This window comes from Lissotriton helveticus, chromosome 2_2 (genome assembly GCF_964261635.1).
Source record: "Lissotriton helveticus chromosome 2_2, aLisHel1.1, whole genome shotgun sequence".
Lineage (NCBI taxonomy): Eukaryota > Metazoa > Chordata > Amphibia > Caudata > Salamandridae > Lissotriton > Lissotriton helveticus.
The window spans coordinates 298467600-298493929 of record NC_136060.1 but is presented as its reverse complement, the minus strand read 5'-3'; the positions used below and the strand labels follow the sequence as shown (position 1 = coordinate 298493929).

The window sequence follows — 26330 nt, the reverse complement described above, 5'->3', positions numbered from 1 at the left end:
TTTGATTACTAGCCATATTTCTTAACCCCTTTACTGAAGGGTCTGTGATGTTCACATCCTCTGTACTACCTTATTGGTGCAGAGGACAGGAACATCATGTCTTCCAAGGGGGTGGGAATGCTTTCACTTCTGTTCCTGGCCTCTTCCAGAGCTGACTGATGATATCCTCATTACTTCGGTTGGTGTTACTGCTGGAGACCATCAAGTCTCAGAGTCTGTATTTCGAAGTAGACCCCCACCATATCCCCTCAGAACCACAATGCACAGAGAGGTACCAGTGGGAAGGTAGATCATCTTCCTTTACAACAGTGCTTCTTCTGAAGGATTGCTGCCAAGGGATTAGTGCTGGCACTGTTCTCACATAGTATACAAAGAGTATGCAGGATTGCAGAGAGAGTGTAGGTCGTAGGCATTTTCCACATTTGATATCCAGACCGCACAAAGCATAGTTATCCCTGCAATACATTAGGGGCCTAAGTACTGCTCCAATAGGGTTGAATTCTTCCCATCTCTTCATTACTTGTAAGAGGTATCGGCTAAGCCAGACTATAAAGGTGGTCATCTTGTTTGGGCAATTCACTAATTTGGATAACTGTCCCAGTTTCCTGTAGTTTAGGATATTTAATGGTCCTGATAAATTGTCACAAATCATTTGTAACTCAGTTTTTTGGTAAGAAACAGGTTGACCCTTACTCAACTTGATCGTTTCGAATAAACAAGGAGGACCATTATTTCCTGTTTACTTTCACCTTTTAACCTCGACTAGAACTACCATTCTAATAAAGTAGTAGTTAGGTAGTCCTTAGTCGTTTTAAGCTCTTCACTCATTTTTCCTCCCATCAACACTACTAGCACCCTCACTACAGGCTTGCTACCACAAATCATTTTAAAAGATCTCCAGCAAAGAGGCCCTTAAGGGGCCCACTCGGCCCTGCAGCACTGGCCTAATGAGGAGCTGCCCGTTGATGAAGCATGCCACCCAGTTGGGTAGGCGAGGGCTCTAGCTCCTAAATATTTACATTCCACTTACCACCCTTGTCGTGGACAAGACAACAATAATGTTTCCCCACTACATACTCTTTGTTCTTGGTATACAGATTAGTCCATACAGGTAAGTGTGTTTGTTGGACCTAAACTGCTCCCGCTCCCTACTTTGTTGATGGTTATCACATAGCCAGAATTTGAAACTACACACAGGGAATTGTTTTTTTTTGTGTACTGTTGTCATAGGGGCCAACAGCCCTTGTGGACAAAAATACTTTGGTGCCATTTCCCTCCTCTGCATCACTGCCACCAAACCAACTGGACAAGGACAGATTTTTAGGTCTCGCGACCTATCGATGCGCGCATGTGCATCGAGCGGAGCGAGAATTCAAGCGGCGAAAACATCATGAAACCACCAGCTTTTTGCTGGCGTTTTCATGAAGTTCATGTGAACCACGTGTTCAAACATGAACGCGCATCAGCCTCCCTCCATTTGCCGCAGAGCACATCAAAGGGCTTCGCCCAGCGTGCGCTCTGCGGCTTCTCGGCTTCTCCTCCCCTAATTAGTCATTTTCGCCGCTCCCCTGCCCGCCGTGTCGCATTTCTCCTCCCCCCTCCCCTTCTCTGCCTTCTGCCTTCCTTTCCCGGCGCACGCATTTTTTTTTTTTACTCCCCCCTCCCCCCTTCTCTTCCTTCTGCCTTCCTGTCCCGGCGCACGCATTTTTTTTTTTTTTACAAGCCATAAAATGAGATACTGTTTGTTGGCTTACAACACACAAGTCTCGTAGTACTGTTTCTCTTATTTCAGTATTTTCGCAGGGCTTTGCATGCAGACTCATCTCCTCTGCTTAACTTGGTTTTAAAAACAAATCCAGCTTGTCAGACAGTGTGCATTTTAATGGAGATATGAGTACAACGTGCCTGTTTATTGAACATTGACTTTCAGCGGAGTTCCTCTGATTTGCAGTGCTTTTATAAAAGCAAAAGCAGGTTTACACAAAATATCAACACTCTGTTAAATATTTCGAAAAAACACCGATGTTTACATGCAGCCAGTCAGTGAATGGAAGGGTGGGGTATCGTCTTATACCACACTCCAGGAAAACACCACAGGCGAACTCAGCAGCACACACATTCGAATGTTGCATAATGAAGACGCACACCCGCACGCAAGAAATTCTGAAACAACAACAAAAGCGAAAGAAAGTAAAGGGAAACAAGCATTGGCATAGCCAATAGGTCTCGCTTGTGGGACCTTATAAGTATTTAGTTTTGCAGCACAATATCATTGGTGCAACAAGGATATTGTGCTGCAAAACTAAATACTTATAAGGTCCCACAAGCGAGACCTATTGGCAATGCCAATGCTTGTTTAAAAATTCAGCTTGTAGTGGAATATTTCTCCTCCAGGCTTCCTGGGGTTTATGCTCCAGGGAAGAACATAACAGTCAAGAAGTCTGTGATCCCTTACAAAGGATGACTACTGTCCATTTGGTATATACAAAGTGAAAGAACTTAATACGACATCACCCTTTACATGTTCTACAAGAGTGCCACAGGTTGTACATACAGCCTGAAAGTGAAAACAGGAAAGGATCCAATCATAACTCCATCTGGTTGACCTTTCACATTAGGAACTAGTGAAAAGACTATATGTGATCTTTCTCAATTACTTTCATAAAGGTTATACATAACCTTTATGTGGAAAACATCTATACAGGAATATAGATGCTCAACAAGCTGCAACACATTGGCATGGTGTGGAACAAATCTAAGTCACCAGGAGGGGGTCCCTTATGAGCTGGTTTGAAAGAAGCTCCAAAAAGGTCAGTGTGGAGCCTTACATTATGAACAGCTGCTAGCTGTGAAATTCTCGGGCAGATGGGAGGTACATGTGCTCACTACGATTCGTGATGAGAGCACTTCTCTAGTCAAAGTCTGAGATCAACTGGCAGAAGTGCATAAGACCAATTGTACACTTGAATAGGGAATAGAAAAGGGTGCTATTAAGAAAAGTGCCCAGTTACTTGCGCCAACACCCTTGCCCCGATCAAGAAACCCTCCAACAATCATACCAACAAGAAATCCAGCTGGTTCACTGAAGACCTCCGGGCCTCAAAGCAAACCTGCCGAAAGCTGGAGAAGATCTGGCTCCGTGAACCAACACCGGACAGCCACGCCGCCCACAAGAATGCCACCCGCAGACACCATCACCTCATCAGATCCGCCAAAAGGGCCTCCTTCAAAGACCGCCTAGACAACAACGCACACAACATCAAAGAGCTCTTCAACATCGTGAAGGAACGCTCCAACCCCAACGACGTCCCACCCTTGCAAGACCTGTGCATCTCGCTGGCCACCTTATTCCACCGCAAGATCACAGACATCCACGACAGTGTCAACGCCACGACCGCCCTGACAACCACTGAGACCTCCGCTCCCACGACCGCCATCCGCACCAACCGCCTGCTCTACTGGACCAACATCAACGACGATGACACCATCAAGATCATGAACACCATCCACTCCGGATCTCCGTCAGATCCATGCCCACACCACATCTTCAACAAAGCCAGCACATCCATCGCACCCCATCTCCGGAAAATCATCAACACCTCCTTCAAGACAGCAACCTTCCCGGAGAGCTGGAAGCACGCCGAGATCAACGCCTTACCCAAGAAACCCAAGGCGGATCCCAAGGACCTCAAGAACTTCCGGCCCATCTCCCTGCTCCCGTTCCCGGCAAAGGTCATCGAGAAGACCGTCAACGAACAAGTGACCCGCTACCTCGAGGAGAACAACATCCTGGACCCTTTCTAGTCCGGGTTCCGCAGCAACCACAGCACCGAGGCTGCCCTCATCGCCGCCACCGATGACATCAAGTCCTTGCTGGACAACGGAGAAACAGCGGCCCTCATCCTCCTGGACCTGTCAGCCGCCTTCGACACGGACTGTCACCACACACTACGAACACGCCTCCCCAACGCTGGAATCCAAGAGAAGGCCCTGGACTGGACCACCTCCTCCTCTCCGGCAGAACACAGAGCGTCCGCCTTCCCCCCTTCCGCACCGAAGCCACCGAGATCTGCGGCATACCCCAGGGCTCATCCCTCAGCCCAACCCTGTTTAACATCTACATGGCACCGCTTGCCCACGTCGGCACGACCTCAACATCCTCTCCTACGCCGATGACACCCAGCTGATACTCTCCCTCACCAAGGACCCCCACACCGCCAAAACCAACCTTCACGAAGGAATGAAGCCCGTTGCTGAATGGATGAGGAACAGCCGACTGAAGCTGAACTTGGACAAGACGGAGGTCCTCATCCTCGGATCCAACCCTTCAGCCTGGGACAACTCCTGGCGGCCCACCGCACTGGGAACCGCTCCAACACCCACCGACCACGCACGCAACCTAGGGGTCATCCTCGACTCCACCCTCTCCATGACTAAACAGGTCAACGCCGTCTCCTCCTCCTGCTTCAACGCCCTCCGCATGCTCCGTAGGATCTACAAGTGGATCCCCACTGAAACGAGAAGAACAGTCACCCAGGCCCTTGTCAGCAGCAGGTTGGACTATGGAAACCCCCTCTACGCAGGAGCCTCGGCCAAACTCCCGAGACGGCTCCAACGCATCCAGAACGCCTCTGCACGCCTGATTCTCGACTTCCCTCGCCGCAGCCACATCACACCCCACCTGAGAGACCTGCACTGCTCCCGGTCAACAAGAGGATAACCTTCAAGCTCCTCACCCACAAACACAAGGCACTCCACAACACCGTACCTCAACAGACTCAGCATCTACACCCCCACCCGCCAGCTCCGCTCCGCCGACCTCGCTACAGTCCCCCGCTTCCGAAGAGCGACCTCAGGCGGCAGATCGTTCTCCCACCTCGCCGCCAAGACCTGAAACACCCTCCCCATCCACCTACGGCAGACCCAAGACCTGCTGACCTTCAGAAAACTCCTCAAGACCTGGCTTTTCGAGCAGTAGCAGCATTCCCCACCCCAGCGCCTTGAGACCCTCACAGGTGAGTAGTGCACTTTACAAATGATATGATTGATTGATTGATTGATTGTTACATCAATCGTAGAAAGCAACTTGTAAAACATGCAGATGGTATGAGAAGCTGGCAATTCACCAGATCCAACTGCCTGTCTAAAACAGGAACAGGAAGAATTATTTCCTTTCTTGACTTTGAGTTGTCGGTTATCGTTCATCTCACTGTTAAAGAAGCAATAGCCTCTACTTTTTCTATTGTGAAGGACTATGAAGGACTGCAAGACTGACACTTTGCAAACCATATTGCTGCAAAAAAGAAAATAACTCAACCATATTGAAGATGCAGAGCTTTTACTGGGCAAGAAATTACCTAGGAGACTTGGTACTACAGTCTCCAGCGCTCTCCAAGACAAACTTGCATAGTGCCACTTGCTTCACTTTTTACTACACAAATTGAGGTTCTGGTAAACTGACTGAAGAGGAACAGTCTTTTTGCGACTTTAAATGACCTTGAATAAATACATATCTTCCATGGCCTATTAATTACCTATGGGTCTTTCAAATTGTTCAAATTGTTCCATCTAAAGTGGAACACGATTCTCATAGATCTCATCAAAATTATTACAAGCCATGTTTTCTTCCTAAACTTGATTTGAGCCACTGTGTCTTCAGTGACTCCAGTAAATGGGTGCACATTGGTCATACTTGTGGCCTACATGATATCTTCATGCTTCATTTTTCCTACAGTCCTCATTTGAAGTGGCACTCTGTCAAAAAGTGGCAGATGTTCCTTCCATCATATTACAAGTGCATGACAGTCAAGGGCACAGTACTTACGGCAGTTGCAACATCTGCCACGTTTTGATGAAGAACGCTGCTGTCTGGCCAACTCTAAATACGTTTTTCTGCAAATGCTTTACAAGCATTTAGGATGGTATACCCCAGGAATTTTTTCCCTCAAGTTTTCAAATGCAGATAAGTTCAGACTGCCAGAGAAGTGAGTCTGAAGGATATTCTCGGATACCTCTAATTTCCTAGTGTGGAGTGGAAAGAGTTGTATTTTGGCAACTGTTTGCTGGACTTTTGTCATCAGCCCCTTTGACTGCTAGAAGACAAATTCCACACGAAGAGGGCTCTTGCCAAGCACAGTGAGCATGCTAGAGGCAAAAGATTGGCAAGTTCTACTGAGCCTATATAGGCTGCCTTTGATAGGCTTTAGTAGAGGTTCACATTCCCACTCACACAATATTAGTTTAGGGTTGATAAGTTCCCCTAGTGGCGGTTGAGCCTGGGTCCAAATACCATAACTACCTACATCACCAAAAAATACTGAAATTCCAAAGTAAACATTTGATACATCCGCACTGCATTTGGGAGCCTCTACTGTAACAGGAGATTGATCCACCCCCACAGGGTAACATTTTTATAATAGGAGCAGTGTGGGGATGCTAGGTGGTAGGACACTTATCGATCACCAGAAATTCTGGAACATTCTGTGACAGAAACAGGAGGAAAATCTTTAATTTTCACTAATGTTTTCAGTTTGGAGGGTATTCTGGGTGAGGAAGTGGTGGAATCCGTGTAAGCAACACACTACTTTTGACTCGCTGGGCTGTCTAGTTTTCAGAAATGTCTGGGGTGGGTAGCTTTTCCTAGCTGCCATCCGACACGGTGCCCAAATACTGTAAGGATGAATATCACCAGAAAGTTTAAAAACTGCAAAAAAAAATCTGGATATGTCCATTATGCATTTGGGGGCATTTCCAGCGGTCTATGATTATTCGGACCACAGAAGTTGGCCAGCGTTTTTATAAAGATGATTGTATTTACACAGAATGTTAGAATATTTATGATAACCTTTTAAATCAATCTATTTTGTCTTCCAAATGTAAGCAAGAGCGAAAGACGGAACACATTTTGTAAACTGCCCAAAGAATCATGTGATATTAAGGATAACCCAAATTGAGGGTCGCACAAATAACCATTACTCCTAAAATCTGATTCTTGGGCACAATCTAATTAAGCATAGCTTTCGCGGATACCCATTTTCTATTCATTAGATTTGACCTTATTAACTGATGCATGGCCAGAACACAATTACAGCCTCCAGCTTTTCGTGATTTTGCAATCCACGAAATAACCACAAAATCATTTAAGCAGTGCAAAGGCCATGATATTTAACATGGAACGAGGAATGCTTTCAATTATTCTTACTACTGGAAATCCCCAGGGGTAGCATCCCATCCCATCGTTCTTTTGTTCACTATGCCATCTTAGTTTGGACCCAGACATATGCAATTCAGCCTTGACCCCGCTCCTCGTGGGACCAGTCGAGCCTTAACTGCCAGACCAGGTCTTCACCTAACTGAAAGCAAGCAACCTAGGACCGGTTTCATGCCTACAAGGGCTTACACCAGCGAGCTATAATTTGGTTCCAGTGCCACATTGAGCATGTGACCCAAGTTTAGGCATGCCCTTGCCCCTTTGGATGGTCATCAAGCACACAAAAGGTAATGGGAGGAATGCTTTCAATTTGGTCAACCAGCCTAGCAGTTCAGACGGCACTGTTCCCATGAGGCGCAGTCAAGGCTAATTTGCATATAGCATAATTTACCGGGGTCCAGTGAGCAGCCAAGATTCAAAGCTGAGCCAGGAGCGGATTCAAAGCTGAGATGGCTGGTGCATCATGACGCTGATGGTCCGCTGTCAAACAGATTTTCCAAGTAGGTAGGAAGGAAGGATCAGCTTTATTTAAATACATCATGCACACACACTACATGATGTGTGCTCTCAAGTCGTGATGCAACATAATTAATTTTAAACACAAAAGCAATATTAGTAGGGAGAAAACCTCCACAAGCCAATCAGTGTGCAATGTAAGCACCCTTTGGGGTACGAGCGAAAAACATCTGTCCCAGCAATTACTGTAGTTAAAGTAACCAACATTTGGGAAGAGCCAAAGGCCCTCTTTCAATAGTACTGCATAGTGCTCTTTTTCTGGTTAGCACATACGGTGAATGACAGCTGCACTGTCACACCAGATCTAACAAGCATTTACAATGCAATGGTTTCGCCTTTTGAAAAGTTTGAGCTATTGGCATTGTAAATGACAAAATTTGTATTTATGTGTTGGTTTTGAAAACAGATAAATAAATGGCATTGTCATTTACAATGCCAATAGTTTAATCTCTGGCAAATGCCACACAAAAACACACAGACCCACAAACACACACAGACCCACACACACCAACAGAGCCCCCCCCCCCCCCCCACACACACACACACACACACACACACAGAGCCACACACACACACAGACCCACACACACAGAGAGCCACACACAGAGAGAGAGTCACACACACAGAGAGAGAGCCACACACACAGAGAGAGAGCCACACACACAGAGAGAGAGCCACACACAGAGAGAGAGAGCCACACACAGAGAGAGAGAGACACACACAGAGAGAGAGAGCCACACACAGAGAGAGAGAGCCACACAGAGAGAGAGAGAGAGAGACACAGAGAGAGAGAGAGAGAGACACAGAGAGAGAGAGACACACACAGAGAGAGAGAGACACACACAGAGAGAGAGAGACACACACAGAGAGAGAGAGACACACACAGAGAGAGCCACACACAGAGAGAGCCACACACAGAGAGAGCCACACACAGAGAGAGCCACACACAGAGAGAGCCACACACAGAGAGAGCCACACACAGAGAGAGCCACACACAGAGAGAGCCACACACAGAGAGAGCCACACACACACCCAGAGCCACACACACACACCCAGAGCCACACACACCCACCCAAAGCCACACACACCCACCCAAAGCCGCACAGCGAGGCGGCAGGGAAGCAAGCACAGCCAGGGGGCAGGGAAGCAAGCACAGCCAGGGGGCAGGGAAGCAAGCACAGCCAGGGGGCAGGGAAGCAAGCACAGCCAGGGGGCAGGGAAGCAAGCACAGCCAGGGGGCAGGGAAGCAAGCACAGCCAGGGGGCAGGGAAGCAAGCACAGCCAGGGGGCAGGGAAGCAAGCACAGCCAGGGGGCAGGGAAGCAAGCACAGCCAGGGGGCAGGGAAGCAAGCACAGCCAGGGGGCAGGGAAGCAAGCACAGCCAGGGGGCAGGGAAGCAAGCACAGCCAGGGGGCAGGGAAGCAAGCACAGCCAGGGAAGCAAGCACAGCCATGTTTCCAGTGCTTGGCTATTCTGAACAAACCATTGGTATCCGGGCTGCCACTCAAACGAAAACAACTCCCAGAATACCTTCTATGAGCATTGGTACCCAGGAACCTGCACTAGCCTAACTGACTTGATAAAGTAACAGTGACCAAGTGGTCTCACTAGTGGTGTGACACCTTGAGCCAGTTCGGACCTTTTATACAATCGCACTTTTGACTCTGGGAATAGTGAGTCGTTGACTTGTGACTGCAGTATGCAGCTACAGATCCCTACGCACATCGCAACAGCTGGTAAATGTCAGACAGTATAGTGCTACCTATTGTGTGTGGGAAGAGGGGGTGCACACTGGTTCCAAAATGCTTGGGCATATCTTCAGCCCTGACTATTTATAGGTGGGGGGAGCCAACATGTTAACAGGACTTAGTTTTCTTTTTATCCGAGGGCCCCATGCATCCCAGAGGGGCCTTGCTTGATGCTGGAGGGACCCATGCTCCACAGAAATCTTCTAATAGCCTTGGATTTCAAACTCCTGACCTGAAGCCAATCAAAAATGAGGCAATAAAAACCTACAGGAATATCACCTGAAGGGAGGTGTAAGGCTGGTTAAGACGTCCCTCGAGGCCACCAATGACTGTCTCAGGCGGAGAAGCAGTGGACATCGGCACAGGGCCGACTCTCAATGTATGAACAGCTCTGACTGGACTCTCTGGGACCGTAACACGGATTAATGTATATATATATATGGCTTGGAAAGACTAGCAAGGCAGCTCTTGCAGATTCTTCTCATCCCCGCTACCTCCTTTTGTCATCATGGTCTACGTTTCCCTCTCCTACTCCCTGTCAAAGCCTGATCATGACAAATTCTGATCTTCAGCAACCAGCACAAATTAAGCACTGCAGCCACAATGGTTGGTGAGCCCCCTCAGATCACGAGCTAAATCCAAGGCCTCCCACAAAGAACGCACTTTAAACTTGCACTGTAGAAACCTTGTGCACAATGCCTGCACAGTGCTTCAGGACCACCAGTGGTAGCAACGTGCTGTGCAACACAGAAGCCAACAAAATGCCACTCAACACAAATAATGTTTCCATCATTTTCAGGGTATCAATGATTTCACTCATGGTGGTTCAGTTCTGCGAAACTCAACTGTCCAGGGGTCCTGCTTTCCAAGCATTGGATGCCAAACAGGAAAAAGAAGTAAAACTCATTACCTGTGCAACCCACCCTGCTGGCTGTTTGTTTAAAGTCAAATTGCAAAACTCCTCCTGTCGGGTATCAGCAGCTCCCCTGCGTCAGTGTGTGTCAACACAGAGGCCGCATACCGAAGCTAGCGCCTCCATGCAAAAGCAATTATGCAAAAGCAATGGGTAGAGGGGGGGGGCGAGCCACAAAAAATAAAATAAAACCGAGCATGCAAATATCAGCAAACACAAAGGGCTTTTGTTTTTCACAGGTTTACCAAGATACACAGCAAGGTGTTACTGCCAACTTTTAACACACAAAGGAGAGCGGAGGAACCAGACAGAGCACCGCAGAGGTGCACCCGTCTCACGGCGGCCTGCGCGGTGACCCTTTCGGCCTTAAGCAAACATTCCCTAAATTCAGAAAGCTACGACCGGTACCAACTTGTTTCCTGCGCTTGTGCAAGATTTACAACTAGCGCCTTCTCCTTCCATTCCCGAAACAACCTCCGTAAAGAGCTAACAAAACAAAAAACAAAAAAGAAAATAGTATAGCTCCAACGTGAGTGCGCAGACGTTATCACAGGTCGCAAAAAACAAAAGTGTGCAGTAAAAACATCTCTAGAGCGTAATATCGAACACAGATCCCTCCTGTATCACCCATGGAGTGTGTGAAACAGAACACCTGGCCTATTGAAAATCTCATGAAAGAGGAAAAAGAAAAATCACCAGGCATGGCCACTGCGAGTGTGTAAAATAAATTACAGGATGTAGTAAATACCAGTGAAAAGCATAAAAAGAAACCGGGTCTCCAAGTTTCATTCGCCGAAGCACAGAGTTTAGTAAAAGGCAACGTCTGTAAAGTACAAGAACTGGAATACACAATCGCGCCATAGCAAGCGAGTTGAACAACTCATAAGGTGTAGTAAGGCCTTCCTAAAGTGGAACACCCCCGAATTCCCAGTATCGCCAATGCGGGAGGGGGGGACGGGCTCAAGGATAGCGGGAGGGGGGGGACGGGCTCACGGACAGCGGGAGGGGGGGTACGGGCTCACAGACAGCGGGAGGGAGGACGGGCTCACGGACAGCGGGAGGGGGGGACGGGCTCACGGACAGCGGGAGGGGGGCTGGAACGGGATAAAAAAAAAGTAGTAAAATAAGCCGCTTACCTGCTAGCAACTCTTGGAAAGTGAAATCGTGCAGCCCACCCCTGCAAAGCAAACGTTGGAAATGAAACCAACATGCCGATACGAAAAAAAAAAAACAATCGCCCACCGCCGCATGACGCACGAAAATGGGCAGAGGGGGAAAAAAAAATATATAAAAAATAAAAATAAAAAAATAAATAAATAAAAAAATAAAATCGCCGGAACGCCCACGAATCGCCTCGCACAATGACGGACGCCTCTCTCTTCCAATGGCTAGCCTCCATTTATGGAGCTAGCCAATGGAAGACAGAGGCGGGACAAAGCCACATACTATTCTCAAAAGATTTCGCCTGCGCGAACGCTGCTGCGCAGCGGATCGCCAGGCGAAACCTAAAAAGCGCTCAGCACTGTGAAGAGTGAGGGTGTTCAGCACTTGAAAGTGTTGTCTATGTGTTGCCTGTGACTAGCATGGCTACATAGATAATTAAAGCATCCATTTACTCACATTAGAATTTGGTTTTTCTGCAGAATATCATTAGCAATTTATGATATACATCAGTTTCTATTTTATTCTGTTCCAAAGTGATGTAGCACATTCTATGCTACATGTGAAGGCACATTGAAGCAAAATACTTACTAGACCTCAACAAGATCAAGTAAACTCACAATTTAGCATCAGCACCAACAAGTGAAGCAAGAACAAAGAGCTAAGCAGGTAAATTCACAAAATATCAGGGCAACAATCCTAACTACTCCCAATACTTCACAGACAAAGCAATAACTCTACTGCATATGATCCGAAGGCAACATATTCTCTCAACTTTACTCACCACTCAAGGCGTGGCCGGACTGGCCAAGATGGCGGACGCAGCCTGAGACAGCTCCTGCCGAGCCCCAATCATCAGATACCATTCTGCTGTGAATCTCAACAGTGAATGACTGTTTGCTCTCCCCTTGGCTACAGTGCTGCCGTGGAACTTCAGCCATGCCCAAAAGTGGCGATAGAGACCGAGAAAGAGCGTTGAAGTGTGATCAGCAGAGGGGCTGGGCCTGCCTACTTGTGCTGGTTGGTGCTGAGTTGACGGCGCTTCCCGGAGGAGCAGTATCCCAACAACACCTGAAAAGAAGCTACTGAATGGTTTGCTGGGGTCCCCAGATGACCAGAGTATTGCTAAAAAGCTTACTGGACTGGGTGACGGAAGCCTCACCTGCGGAGGACGTGGGGCACTGTCCTGCCTGGCAATGCTGCAGTTGGAGCAGCCTTCCGGCCACACCGGAGGGAAGACAGGCCGGCGGGTCCCTACTTGCGGCTCAGGGTCCCCTGTGAGAGCGGCGCTGGATGAGTGCCTGCCCCGGCTGCATAGCGGAGGGCGCGCTGAGCGTATTTGTTGGTGGCAAGCGACCACGAGGGGCCTAGAGAGCGGACAAGGAAACTGAGGAAATAGAGCGGCCTCCTACCGCGCGGTCATACACGCTGAATCTGCAGAATGCTCATCGGACAGAGTATTGTCAAAAGAATCCACACTATCTGACCTGGCTGCCATTCAATCCACACATACAGAACTTGTTGCAAAAATAGACTCGGTGGCCATAGCAGTTACCCTCTTGCAAGCAGATATACAGGGAGTGGCCGAACATGTGACTACTGCCGAAGGGACACTGGCAGACCTGTAGTCGAAAGTGGTGACCCGCCGTGAAACAGTGCCCTTGTTGCGAAAGCGGACGTTCTCATAAGAACAAACTCTGCTTCGTTGCGTTCCCACAAAAAGCAGAGGTACAATCGGCAGTACTGTTCCTCGAATAGAGGATCGGTAAGATCATGCACCCACATCCATTGTCTAAATTCCTTATAGCGTAGCGTGCTCAGGGGGCTCTGGCAAGGCCCTTCGCCCTGGAGCGCTGCCGAGAGCCATAATCACCGGCATGTTCAACTACAGAGACAGACTTAAAACTGCAGCATGTGCAGATGAAGGGCACACCTAACTTTGAGGGGTATCCAAACTCTGTGTACCCTGACAGGTTGGTGGTACTGCCCAGAGGGTGGGTGGGGGGCTGGAGTTGTGGGTTAAGGGGGTTGTTGGTTCGTTATCATACATGTGGGGGGTAACCAGGTTTAAAGGAGGAAAGCTGCACACAATATAAGCGACACATGAAACTTGGCTCACATAATGGTCAGTCTCAGCGGATAATCAGATGGATAGGTCACATAAATTCATGACGTGGAACGTCAGGGAACTGGCAAAACCCCAGAAAAAAACAGCGTATGCATACCTCGAATGATACCATATAGGAGTAGCGTTCCTGCAAGACACGCACGTCTAGTGGGCTTGCCATTCGGCTATGAGGAAAAGATGGAGGGGACAATTGTACACAAGATCATCCTCAGGGTTCGCAAGGGGTACACTAATATCGATAGCCCCAGGTGTGCCATTCCAGTATACGGATCACATGGTTGATCCCAAAGGCTGTTATGTTATTTTATCAGGGAAGTTAGATGGCTGGGATCTCCGTTTAATCTCGGTCTATGCCCAAAATGCTGATCAACTGCGTTTTTTCACTGACTTGATAACTGCTGCAACACCGCTTTTGAGAGGTGATCTGATACTTGCTGGTGACTGCAATTGCATATTAAATCCTGTGCTGGATCGCGAATCCCACAAGATGCACACAAAACCACACAAGACTGCACGAATGTCCGATTGCGCACATTTAAATGAGAAGTAGGCCTCAAAGACATTTGAGGGAAAGACACCCAACTGCGAAGATATTCTCCTGCTACCCACCTGCAGCAGGCACATACAGCAGACTTGATCGTGTTTTCATTACGCCAAACGTTGCTACCTTAACTTGGGAGGTGACATACCTTACTAGGTACCTCTTGGATCACTCCCCTCTTATGTCATCACTGGCTCACGATCAACCACGTCCAGCGGTGCCACAATGGCATCTGCGCGCTGAGGGGCTAACAGACCGCCCCACCCCCTCTTTTTGGCGGAGGTTCAGACAGCAGTGGGACTCTACTTTTGTGAAAATTGGGGTAGCTCCAAGACCAGAGCCCAAGACTGGGAAGCGATGAAGGTGGTTCTCCAGGTAGTGTGTACGGATACATCATATGGGGTCTGGAAACAATTGGAATGAGACCTGGGACATGACAAAACTAAACTGTCAGAGATAGAAAGGATACACAAACAAATAGACTGGGGGAATGGCACTGCTTGCGCAGTACAACATTAGATGGTTGGCACAGGCTTGAAAAGCACTTATACACAGCACATAGATAAAGATTGAATGCAGAAGGGGAAAAGCCAAGTGCGTTGCTGGCCCGATTCGTTCACAGAAGCCTTGTGACCCTATATTGGCACTGCGAGACACAGAGGGCATAGTATGCACATTGCAAGTTACTATAAACCAATTGGTAAGAACACATCTTATTGAAGTGCATGCTGAGGACGTTACAGCTTCAGAATGTACTGCGCATGATTTCTTGACTGGGCTCGACTTACCTTGTCTGATTGCGGATGATAGGGTCCTGCTCGAGACTGATTTGACTAGAGACGAGGTCCTTGCCTCACTACGGATTCAGAAAACGGCAAAAGCACCGGCCGGGTTGTGATGACCTACCAGCCGAATTTTATCATAAATCGGCAGATATACTTACAGATAAATTGCTGGAAGTGTACAATGAGACCTGCAAGGTGGGACGCCTTCCAGACACAATGCGAGAAGCGCTTGTGGTGTTAATACTTAAACCAGGGAAACCAGTAGAAGAAGTGAAATCCTATAGGCCCCTCTCGATGCTTAAAATGGATACCAAAATACTGAGTGGGCTATTGGCAGCCCGACTCCTTCCCCATTTACCCCTACTTATCCACGAAGACCAATTCGGTTTATCCGGATGAGGAGCACAATGTTAAACCTCCGCAGACTGTTCCACATCCTTCAGGATCCTGAAACCTGAGAAGGTCCACATGCACTTGCATTTCTTGATATAGAACCAGCCTTCGATTCTGAGGGATGGGCGTATCTTTCGCAGGACCTGAGCAAAATGGGACTTGGGCCCAAATTTATAAAATGAGTACAATTACTACATACCGCTCCAAGAGCTCGGGTCCTCACCAGTGGCTATAAGAATGGTTACCTCTGTCGCGGCATTAGACAGGGATATTCCCCATCTCACTTACTGTTCGCAGTGGCTATGGAACCACTCGCGGTGGTGCTCTGATACAAGCTTAAGCACTAGGGGATCACAGTAAGGGGATCGGTGCACGTTATTATGCTTTAAGGGGACGACGCCCGGGTGTACTTATGAGAGCCGAGATTGGCACTCCTACTACTGCAGACAGCACTATCTGAATCTGCGGCGGCCTCTGGTCTCTCTATGAATGCCCAGAAAGTCACATATTATGCCACTAGGGACATTGGCGAACCTTGATCCCATGGTACCCCAGAGACTTTCACCGCCCTGGTGCCCAGAGGGGGATCTGCGACTTGGGTATTAATATAGCTACATGGAGACCGAGTTTCCTAGACCTAAATATATGATGGGTCCTGACGGGGTTACGCGCATCCATTTACCTTTGGAAAGACCTTCCACGGGCATTGAGGGGGGAAACAGCTCTAGTTAAAATGGTAATATTGCCCTGCTGCCTCTACGTCATGCAGAATTCGTTATATGAGATCCCACGTCAAACCTTCAAGAACTAGACAGTCTCATTGTGGAACCGTTTGGTCCAAAAAATAGAAGGGAATTAGCCTACGAATGCTGCAGCAGACATGGGTTATAGGAGGGATTGAACTCTAAAATATTACTATACGGCTGCAAACCTACAACACGCAATTCACTGGTTTGATGAAGATTATCATTGGAATAAGAGGTTGATGGGTCCTGTGGATGACCAAAAAAAGCCTGCGGAAATGTTCATGTTGGGGGCGCGTGCCCCCCCGACGCCTATCCAGATTTGGTCAGACAAATGAGGCGTATATGGCAGAGTTGTACGACAGCTCTCTGTAGAGCCCCACTTGCAGGAAATAAGCCAATATGGGTGCTTAAGCTCTTGACGGATATGAAGAATACCAGGTCTATGAAAAAGTGGAAAAGTGGTGGGAGCGATGTTCTTGGGGATTTCTACCTAGGACGCTAATTTATAACCAGGAGAGACAAAATTGAATCATTCGACCCAGGCACACTTCAATATCTACAGTATAATAAAATATCAGCCACAGCCCGACAGTTATGACTTAACTTCCCCGAAGAGGCTGTCCAATTCCAGACACTGGCCAGATTGCTGGATTTGAGAGGGCGCGCAAACGTATTACTCCTTTCTATAGGGCTATACGGGAAGGCGCTTTATCTAATACTCCAATGGCCCACACTCAATGAAAAGAGAGCCTAGGGGAGGATATCACCCAATGTGACTGGCAAAAAATACACGAGGACATACGCAGTCAGTTCAAATGCCAGATATACGTTAATTCAATATAACTTTGTTCATCAACTGTACCTTACTCCCAAGGTTTTGCAAAAAATCTACCCTACAAGAACAGATGAATGTCCTCCCCCTGCAGCTGACTTTATTCATATAATCTGGTACTGTGTTAATATAGTGCCATACTGGAGAAACTCTTAAACAGGTCACGAACTGGGAACTGTGTCACTGAGCTCAGGAAGGGATAAAGACGAAAGGAAGCATGCCAGAAGCATTGTGTGTTTGCTGGCCCGGGAGTGGTGCGTGCGTGCGCAGCCGTCTCTTTTTCAGAGCACATACTCGTGCTTGTGACGCGCCGCTGCGCACTCCCGCAAGGCGTATGCCGCCACAAGCATGAGTATGTGCTTTGAAAAAGAGCTGCACGAAGGCTAAAGGTTTCCTATGCAGTGCATGCGCACTGCGTAGGCGAGACCTTAAAAAGTAGAGTGAAGCTTAAAGAACAAAGTGATACAAAAATGACAATTCCAATAAAGGGAACCAGAGATACGATTTAAAAAAAATATTCAAATTAAAATAGTGCCAGAAACTACAAAAGAGTCAAACGTTTATGGTAAACACGGCCCCAGGATCGATTTGAGGCAGAATGCAATGGAGCGTGTGTGAGATACACCAAGGATGTTGGCACCACTAGGGCCTAGGAATAGGACGGCTCAATCTGCGAAAGGATTTTCCTGTTCGGAAGAAAAACTTCTCCACGGAGGACAAACATGAAATTCAATTCACATTGTTGAATGTCCGGTCAGATAGTTTGAGGTTGATCCCCATGAAGCTCTGGAGAAAAAGTGTTGAAAAAGTCCTAAAACTGTGGTGCCCCCACAAGAGCACACTTCCAAAGCCCACTTCCTCAGGGGTAACCCTTAAGAGACTCTGTACTTTAAGACTCTAAGGATGTAAAAGCAGAGGGCAACAATAAAGTTTAGTCCTGGTCCACTGGTCAGCTGGGATTATTTATAGAAATATCCTCTTCCGTTTTTTATTTTCCTGAAGCAACCCAGGGGTTCAGCCTTATGATATTTAGAGATCTTTCTGTCCTTGGATTTCAAGTGGAAGGGGATCTGACTTCCTCACAAGTCACAGATCCAACAGTTTCAACCCGCCTGGTATCATTTTACACATCCAGCAGTGTTCTACACTACAGCTGTCAGGCTACAATGGTGGGCCTGAAGACACGGTTTCCTTTGTCACACTAGAGGATGGTTAAATAAGTGCTGCAGTCAACAGGTAAAATGTAATTCTCCATGCCATGAGTACAGGTTTTACACCACATACTATGGCCTTACAAGAGAGTTAAATGCGCCAATCAGGGCTAGTCGATTGCTAAATGTTTTAGGGGCCAGGGCACATGCACTGAGCACTTCACAGCAGCGTGGAATGTCTGCGAATAACTTTCGCAAATGTGACACCTATAGCATTTGTAATGCAACATGTTTTGTATTTGCGTGACTTAGATGTATTGATTTTACAAATTACAATGGCTTTTACTTTTTTTAAATAACTAATACCTAAATAATAGTGATTGTAATTTATATTGGCAATAGCTTAAACTTTTGTAATTAACTTTTGTGAAGAATATGTTCAGTGTATTTTATTGTGAGGAAAATACAAGTACAGAAGTGAAATATTAACATATTTTTGTGACATTTGTAATAAATCTTGAAACATTGAGAGAACATATTTTAACCAGTTGTTGTTGAATGCAGGGGTTGCGCAGAGTGATGCAGGGGTTGCGCCGAGTGATGCAGGGGTTGCGCCGAGTGATGCAGGGGTTGCGCCGAGTGATGCAGGGGTTGCGCCGAGTGATGCAGGGGTTGCGCCGAGTGATGCAGGGGTTGCGCCGAGTGATGCAGGGGTTGCGCCGAGTGATGCAGGGGTTGCGCCGAGTGATGCAGGGGTTGCGCCGAGTGATGCAGGGGTTGCGCCGAGTGATGCAGGGGTTGCGCCGAGTGATGCAGGGGTTGCGCCGAGTGATGCAGGGGTTGCGCCGAGTGATGCAGGGGTTGCGCCGAGTGATGCAGGGGTTGCGCCGAGTGATGCAGGGGTTGCGCCGAGTGATGCAGGGGTTGCGCAGAGTGATGCAGGGGTTGCAAGGGGAAAAAAACAAGTCTAACAGAGGGCAGCAGGGCACAAAAAGCGAGTCTTACAGAGGGCAGAAGGGCACAAAAACAAGGGAAAAAACGAGTCTAATAGAGGCAGAAAGGCACAAAAAACGAGTCTAACAGGGGCAGAAGGGCACAAAAAACGGGTCTAACAGAGGGCAGAAGGGCAGAAAAACAAGGGAAAAAACGAGTCTAACAGGGGCAGAAAGGCACAACAAGCATTGAACGTGTGTCTAACAGACCAGGAAAAAACACAGAAGACGGTGTATTATCCGTGTCTCTAAACGCAATTGCAATCATGACAGCATCACTTTGTGAAACAAGAGGGCCGAAATCAACAGGCTCGCAACGAGAGAAGAGATCGGGGGCAGGCCGAGAAAGGTTGCTGGGTCAGGAAGAAGGAGCAACAAGCTATTGGCATTGCTGTGGGGAGGGGGGGAGAAATGTGAGACGCGGCCTGGCGGCCGTGAAGTGTGAAGCAGTGGGCGGGGGAGCGGATCCCTTTGAAGAGGGAGGCAGGCGGCAGCTGTGGATTTGTCTGTGCTTCTCGCTTCGGGGAGTCTGTCTGTGCGTGCCTGTGTGAAATTGTGCGGCACACAACTGCATTTTTGGCAGCGTTTTAGCAGCACTTTAATCGACTTTGATTTACATGACTGGCAATTGTATAATAGAAAATGTATTACTATTATTCATCACAGCGTTAATGCTTTTTAACAAAGTAAATCCAAGCCTGTGCAAGATCTTGCTCACTCTACCTCATGGACTGCGAGTAAAAGATGTATTTCATCATCAGAAGCCTTCTTACTTTTCACTATCATGTCATTGGGCCCGCTTGTGTCTAACCCCTTCCAATAATGTTACAAAAAAGTAATATTGTACTGTCTTGCTGTTCGCTGCTTCACAATTGTGCTTAAAAACAGTAAGAGTCAGAATATCTTACGGTGTGTCCTGTTTTGCAGATACATATATTTTTTGTGCGTCTGTCTGTGCGTGTCTGTGTGTTTGTCCGCTTGTCACTTCAGGGGAGTCGGTTTGTCCGCTTGTCACTTCGGGGAGTCTGTCTGCTCTTGTCACCTCGGGCAGTCTGTTTGTGCGTGCCTGTGTGTTTGTCTGTGCTTGTCACCTAGGGGAGTCTGTGCGTGTCTCTGGGTTTGTCTGTGATTGTCACTTCGGGGAGTCCGTTTGTCTGCGCTGGTCATTTCGGGGAGTCTGTGCTTGTCTGTTTGTTTCTGCTTGTCATCTTCCGGGAGTCTGTACGTGCGTACCTGTGTGTTTGTCTGTGCTTGTCACTTCGAGGAGTCTGTCTGCGCATGCCTGTGTGTCTGCTCCTGTCACTTCGGGGAGTCCGTCTGTGCGTGCCTGTGTGTTTGTCTGCGTTCGCGTGCTGAACACTAGCCCCGAAACCAATATTCAGAAGGGAGATCAACGACACTTTTGAATAAGTTTGGAGATGTATATAAATAAAGCCACTCTGTCGGTGAAAGGTCCAGAAACAGCTCACTTATGACCACATGAGGTTTAAAACACTAACAAAATAAGACTGTTACTCATAAGGAAGTAAAGTCTTGAAATAACCTGTCGAACGGTTGAAAGGTAATGCACCCTCACAATACACTGGTCCTTTACAAGTTAAACATCAACATAGAAGCAAGTGGTCACACAATGACTAGACGGTTCTAAATGTAAGCAGTGCCATGTGCTGCCGTCACACAATGACTAGACGGTTCTAAATGCAAGCAGTGCCATGTGTTCTGGCCCGCTGCGATAAGAGGGCGGAAAGGACGGCCGTGGGAGGTGGGAGCAGAAGTAGGAGAGTGGTGCAGGCGGGGAGCAGAGCCTTTGAAGAAGTAGAAGAGTGCGATGTGCAGGCGGGGGGCGGGGAGCAGAGCCTTGGAGCGGATCCCTTTAAAGTGGACGGTTAGAGTTGCATCAGGAAAGCTAAACCAGCAGGCGGATGCGCGTTCACGATCACATGCACTTGTGGAAATCCGCCGGCTGGTTTAGCTTTCCTGATGCAACACTAAAATTCTTCCCAAATCTACTTTAGACCTTTGTCAAATCTGTTTATTGGCATTTTCGTAGAAAGACAATACATTGCATGAGACAGGGCAACAAGAAGCAAACAGTAAGCAGGTATGCCAGGCATCAGTCAATAAGTCCTGTACACTTCCCATGCAGGCATGCAAGTCCCTGTTTGGAATGGGAGAGGATTATCCCGCATACTGTTGCCTAATCAGGGGGTTGCCTGGCATCTGCCACGAGGTAAGTCCGTGACCGCCCACCCGCCAAGCGAATGTGTGTTACCAAAATGTTCAGGGTGGATCTTCCCTGTACCGGTGTTGCGCACAACAGTGACATTTATACAAGAACCACAAATCAACAATAATGGAAAATAAACATGTAATGAACAGTAGCGGCATAAGCACTGATAATGATAGTATACAGTTACATTCCTATCTCTCCCCGCCCCCACCTCCAGCTCCACCCTCCCCCCTCGCACACAGCCTCTCGCTTGACATTGCTAGGTCCGCTCCGTGGACCTGCGTACCACTGCTGTAGTGTGACGGCATTCTGTAGAACTACTAGGTAGCAACATGCCCCTGTGCGCACCCCGCCTTCCTCGGGCACTGGCTAGTTGCAATCCCCACCCGTGTCCCCAGCCTCGCCGGCCTGCCGCAAGGCTCTAAGCATGACTTCCCAACTGTCAGCCATCGGTTTCAGACGGAGCCCCACTGTTTCCTCCCGGCGTAGGGCCGTCCACACCGCTCGGGCCCACGCCAGAAAGGAGGAGGTCCATGCCTGTATAGGTGGTGAGTCGCGCGCCTTCCAGCGCGTGAGCAGACGAACGGCCACCACCAGCCCCAGGTCCAGGAATCTAGACGTCACTTTATCCTGAGGCGGCCTACGAAATAAATGTAGAATATACTCCGGCCAATCCAGGGGTATCTACTTTAGACCTTTGGGCGTATAGAAGGCCCTATTTCTTTTTACGGTTGTCCCTTGGGAAGTCGCTGTGCCTTCATTACATTTGTATCTTCCAACCTACATAACTAGATCTATCCCTTTGTGGGGGTCCGGATCTGTTTGCTTCTTCTGTTACCCACTTTTTTTTCCTCTTCCACCTCGGCCCTCCAATTTCTGTGACATGTGTAACTTTTTTTTTCTTGTTTATATTCGATAACAGATATTAACAAAACCGATATTAAACAAAAAACTACTTTAGAGTGTAAGGACTGGTTGACGGATATATGAATGGCATCTTTTCCATATCAATCTCCAACTTCTTTCTTCAGAGGAAAGCGCAAACCTCAGAATCAGAGAATGAAACCCCTCCAAAAAAAGTTCACATTTTAATAAAGGTGAAAAGCTAAGCTTTTAATATCCACACGCTTGTCCACAGTGTACCACAGACCCACCAGACTGCAGAAAATACATAAGACTCTAGGAGCAATTATCCAGAAACAGCGCACAGAGCTTGTTTAAGGCTGTTAAGTGTGCACAGGAAAAACACACACACTAAGTTCCCATCCTGCAAGTTGTACAGGAACCTTACACAAACTCATGTACTCTTATTGCATAGCTAGGTAAACAAACATAGGATGCATACAAATTACCCTCTTTTATATCCTTACAAAGCCTCCCCATGCAGATTTAAAAAATAACCCCATGTCAGGGAAAATATTTTTTCTGGGCTGACTACTAGGCTACATTGCGCTTGGCGCTCCTCAGAAGGCCAGGTGCACTTGTAATGTCACTGTACTCTGATACTAATTGCTTCTGAGGCACACTGCTCCATCGCGGGCCAATCTCATCACAGTTCCTGAGAAGGTCTCTACACTACAAAGGCAAGTCCCTCTTCCTGCAGCAACTTTTCTGTTAAAACTTACAGCTTGTAGTCTGGCAAAACACTTTGAATACATTTCAAGTAGTCTCTCTATATAACTCTGTAATGTGCTCTTCTCTGCTGGTGTGGAGGAACACACATCCTGCAGCAGGTAAATGTAGGAACAAAGGAGCTAGATCTAACATTAAATTTGGAAAGTGCATTATACAACGTTGGCAGTTTCTGGGAGTACAAACAACGGACTCAGATGACCTCATTCCTGGTTTCCCCTCCTAACAAAACACAGTTGTACCTCCGTATGAAATCCGACACTTGCAATGATGTAGAAGAAAGGCTACATTTCTGGCTGACCAGGCAGAGCAAACAACATTAAAAATATATTAAATAAAACTTACAATAGACAAACAAATTCAGCAGCATTACAATGTATGATAATGCGCTAAGAGTGGACAGTGCCTATTTATTTACAGACCTTTATATTGTTGGAAACTTAAGAATTTCAGAATTACATTTTGGATGTACTTAGTAATGGCTCACCTTCATCAGTCTTCTCATCCACAGAATACTTAAAAACCTTCTGGAGTTCTTCAGCCTGATTCCAAAGACTAAGATTTTTAACCAGTTCTGCAGTATCCTTGCTCGAGCAATGTTGGGCGATTACTTTCTTTTTAATATCTTTTAATTCGTCGTAAGTAAAATATTCCATCAACATGGGTTGAAATACCTAAATCGCAAAAATAAAACTACAAATTACTCCACAAAATATCAATAGCCAGGAGTCAGAATGAAATGGATTCTAAGTCAGGAGGGGAGGCTTCTTAACTGCTTCAGCGCTACCGCGTTTACCTGCTGTGCGCTAAAAAAGAAGCAAATGGCTTGTTTGTGACAAAGCCAGCTCGTCATGAGCGCAGGGCAGGTAACGCCCATGACGAGCTGGCTTTGTCATTAGCGTCGAAGTGGTTAATATGCTTACCTTTCTCCTTTATTGCCACTGAGCAGCCTTACAGCATAACCAAACCACGGGGACTACATATAGCAAGAGTCCCTAAGAAACATCCTCCAATTACAGGTCATCAATTCATATATAACTGACTTCCCCTTTCTCCACTATTCAGCAGTCAGATAATGAGGAGTTATCAGTGTCTCAAGTCGCACTTCATCACAACCCGGTCTTAGGGAGAAAACGGCATTGGGTTGCAGCCTTCTTGTGGTGAACAGTGAGCACTTTGCGCCTGGTGCACTTTGCATGCCCATAGAGGGCACTGCATTAATACACGCAGCCTTGCACACCCTACCGGCCAGCACTCCCTCCTTAAAGTTAAATAGAGTTCAGTGGAGAAAAAATTTGCTCTGAGCGAGTTTTTCAAATGCTGCTTTCCCTTCTAGTTACGCTTTTGGAATCCTCTTCACTCTGCTTCCCTTTGTGGGATTTTGGTTCTTGTTTGCCCTCTATATCCTTCTACTGTAACCAGGCTTGAGACTAGGGTGACTTTTCCCTGACTATCATGGAGGGGGGCACTATAGTGTCTTTTTGTCCCCCTTGTTGGGATCCCGGATCATAATGGTGAAGTCTCAAGATCCCAACTTGTTTGTGTACATTTCGGCAGATCATTGATGGTAGCTTAGTGGAGGAGATAGATTCCTGTTTGCAAAAGGCTATTTGTTCTGTGCTGGAGGCCCTGGGAAGACCATTCATTTTGCTTGCCTGAACACATAGCACAAAACCCACAGCGAGAAAAGATTCAGGGCATATGAAGACCCTCAAACACCAGGGCATTAACAAGCATCCTTGCAGGGTCCCCCCAGCAGACTCCGGTGGATGCATTTGAACCTCTTACATCAGATTCTTGAAGCACAGGGTTTTTATAGTTTTTTTCTCTCACACACACTCACTCTCTACATACCAGGACCTAGCAGACCCTGGGGCTAAAGAGCCCAGACTAGATGATGAGGCCCCTTGGAATGGGGTGTTTGGGGGCAGGGGGGAACTAAACACTTTGACATATTTGATACGGAGGTCATTTGGCATCCTTGATCTGTACACTGGAATCCACCCGACAAAATAGGTCAACGTGTGAGAAATAGATTACAAAAGCCTCTAGACAAAAAGGTAATACCTATTACCTATGAAGGTAATAGGTAATCTTAAAGCAGAGCGTCCTTTACCTTTTCTGGAGGGTAAAGTGGCATTGGTAATATGGCAATGATCATCACCAAATTTGTGAAAGATCCCCTGAAAGGGATTGATAGGTTTTTGAGGTCCTGCCAAGGCAATGTTTGGGCACCATAGGCACTCCTGAAGATTTTGGCTATGGCCCAGAAGGTCAAAGAGCTTGGCAATTTGCGGCCTGGGCGCAGAGATCTGTTTGCTAGGGAACACCAAATGTTCCCCGTCTATGCAGGAGCATCAATCTCTCTTAATAAAGATAGACCCCAGGTTAGGGAAGATGACTAACTCGTAGGTTGACCCGATCACAAATGGAGGAGTCTTTGGAGATACTTTTATCAAAGAGCTTGGCAAAGTTGTTACTACCTTTTCCTCTCTCGATAAAGGATCAACCATTAATGAGTAAAGTCTTCAGACAAAAGATTTTTGGAGGAGCTGCTGGTAGGAGTTGCATGATTTCAAGTGCTTACTTCCCAGCCTCTTAGCAAGGCCAAGACTCCAGGAGGGATCCCCAATAAAAGGAGCCAGAAAAGGCAGGATGCAGTTCTGGAGGCAGTAGAGCCTTCAGAGATGCAGTCAATGCTCCAGGAGGAGTTACCTCTTTCTCAAAATCATAGGGGGGAGTAAAGGCAAGCAGGCTTTCTTTGTTCCGAAGTGGAAAGAGATCATATGGGATTCTTAGATCTTGCACACGGTCTACGTTTTTCATAAAGAGTTTTAATATCAGCCCTTTCAGGGAATTAGACCCATTCCTTTTATCTTGGTCTTAATCGGAAACTCTGCCTACAGAGCAAGACGTTCAGTCCGTTCTCCAGAAGGGGGTGGTAGTACAGTCTTTTCTTCATCCAAGAGGTTTTGTAAGTAGTCTACTTCTAGTAGACAAAAAAAAATAAGGGTGAATGCCCAGTTATAAACCTCTGGGAGTTCAATTGTTGGGTAATTCATCACCACTTCAAGATTAAGGGGATTCCCCTCCTCAGGGTTATCCTGCTTCTTCACAATCGGCTGGTATAGCTCAATTTCAAGGGCCCCTATTCCTCATCTTTCCTCCACACAGAAGAATTCTCCAGCTCAGAAAGGAGGATCAGGATTAAGAATCGACAGCAATCCCGTTCGGCTTGTCATGGGATCCTTGGGGCTATTTCAGGAAGATCTCAGGATTACGAGTTCACTCTTGGAAGTGCTGGGCTTCATTCATCAAGGACGAGAAGTCCGAGACAGTGACATCTCTAAAC

General features: G+C 47.3%; 1 protein-coding gene across 1 annotated transcript in view; it reads right to left on the bottom strand.

The window, feature by feature from the left end:
• Positions 1-26330, bottom strand: part of FBXL5 (F-box and leucine rich repeat protein 5) — a 384640-nt gene that overhangs the window by 309680 nt on the left and 48630 nt on the right. Inside the window, exon 4 of the mRNA XM_078678451.1 lies at positions 23466-23652. Coding sequence (XP_078534577.1) covers positions 23466-23652 — 187 coding nt within the window. The remainder of the gene's footprint in view (positions 1-23465; positions 23653-26330) is intronic.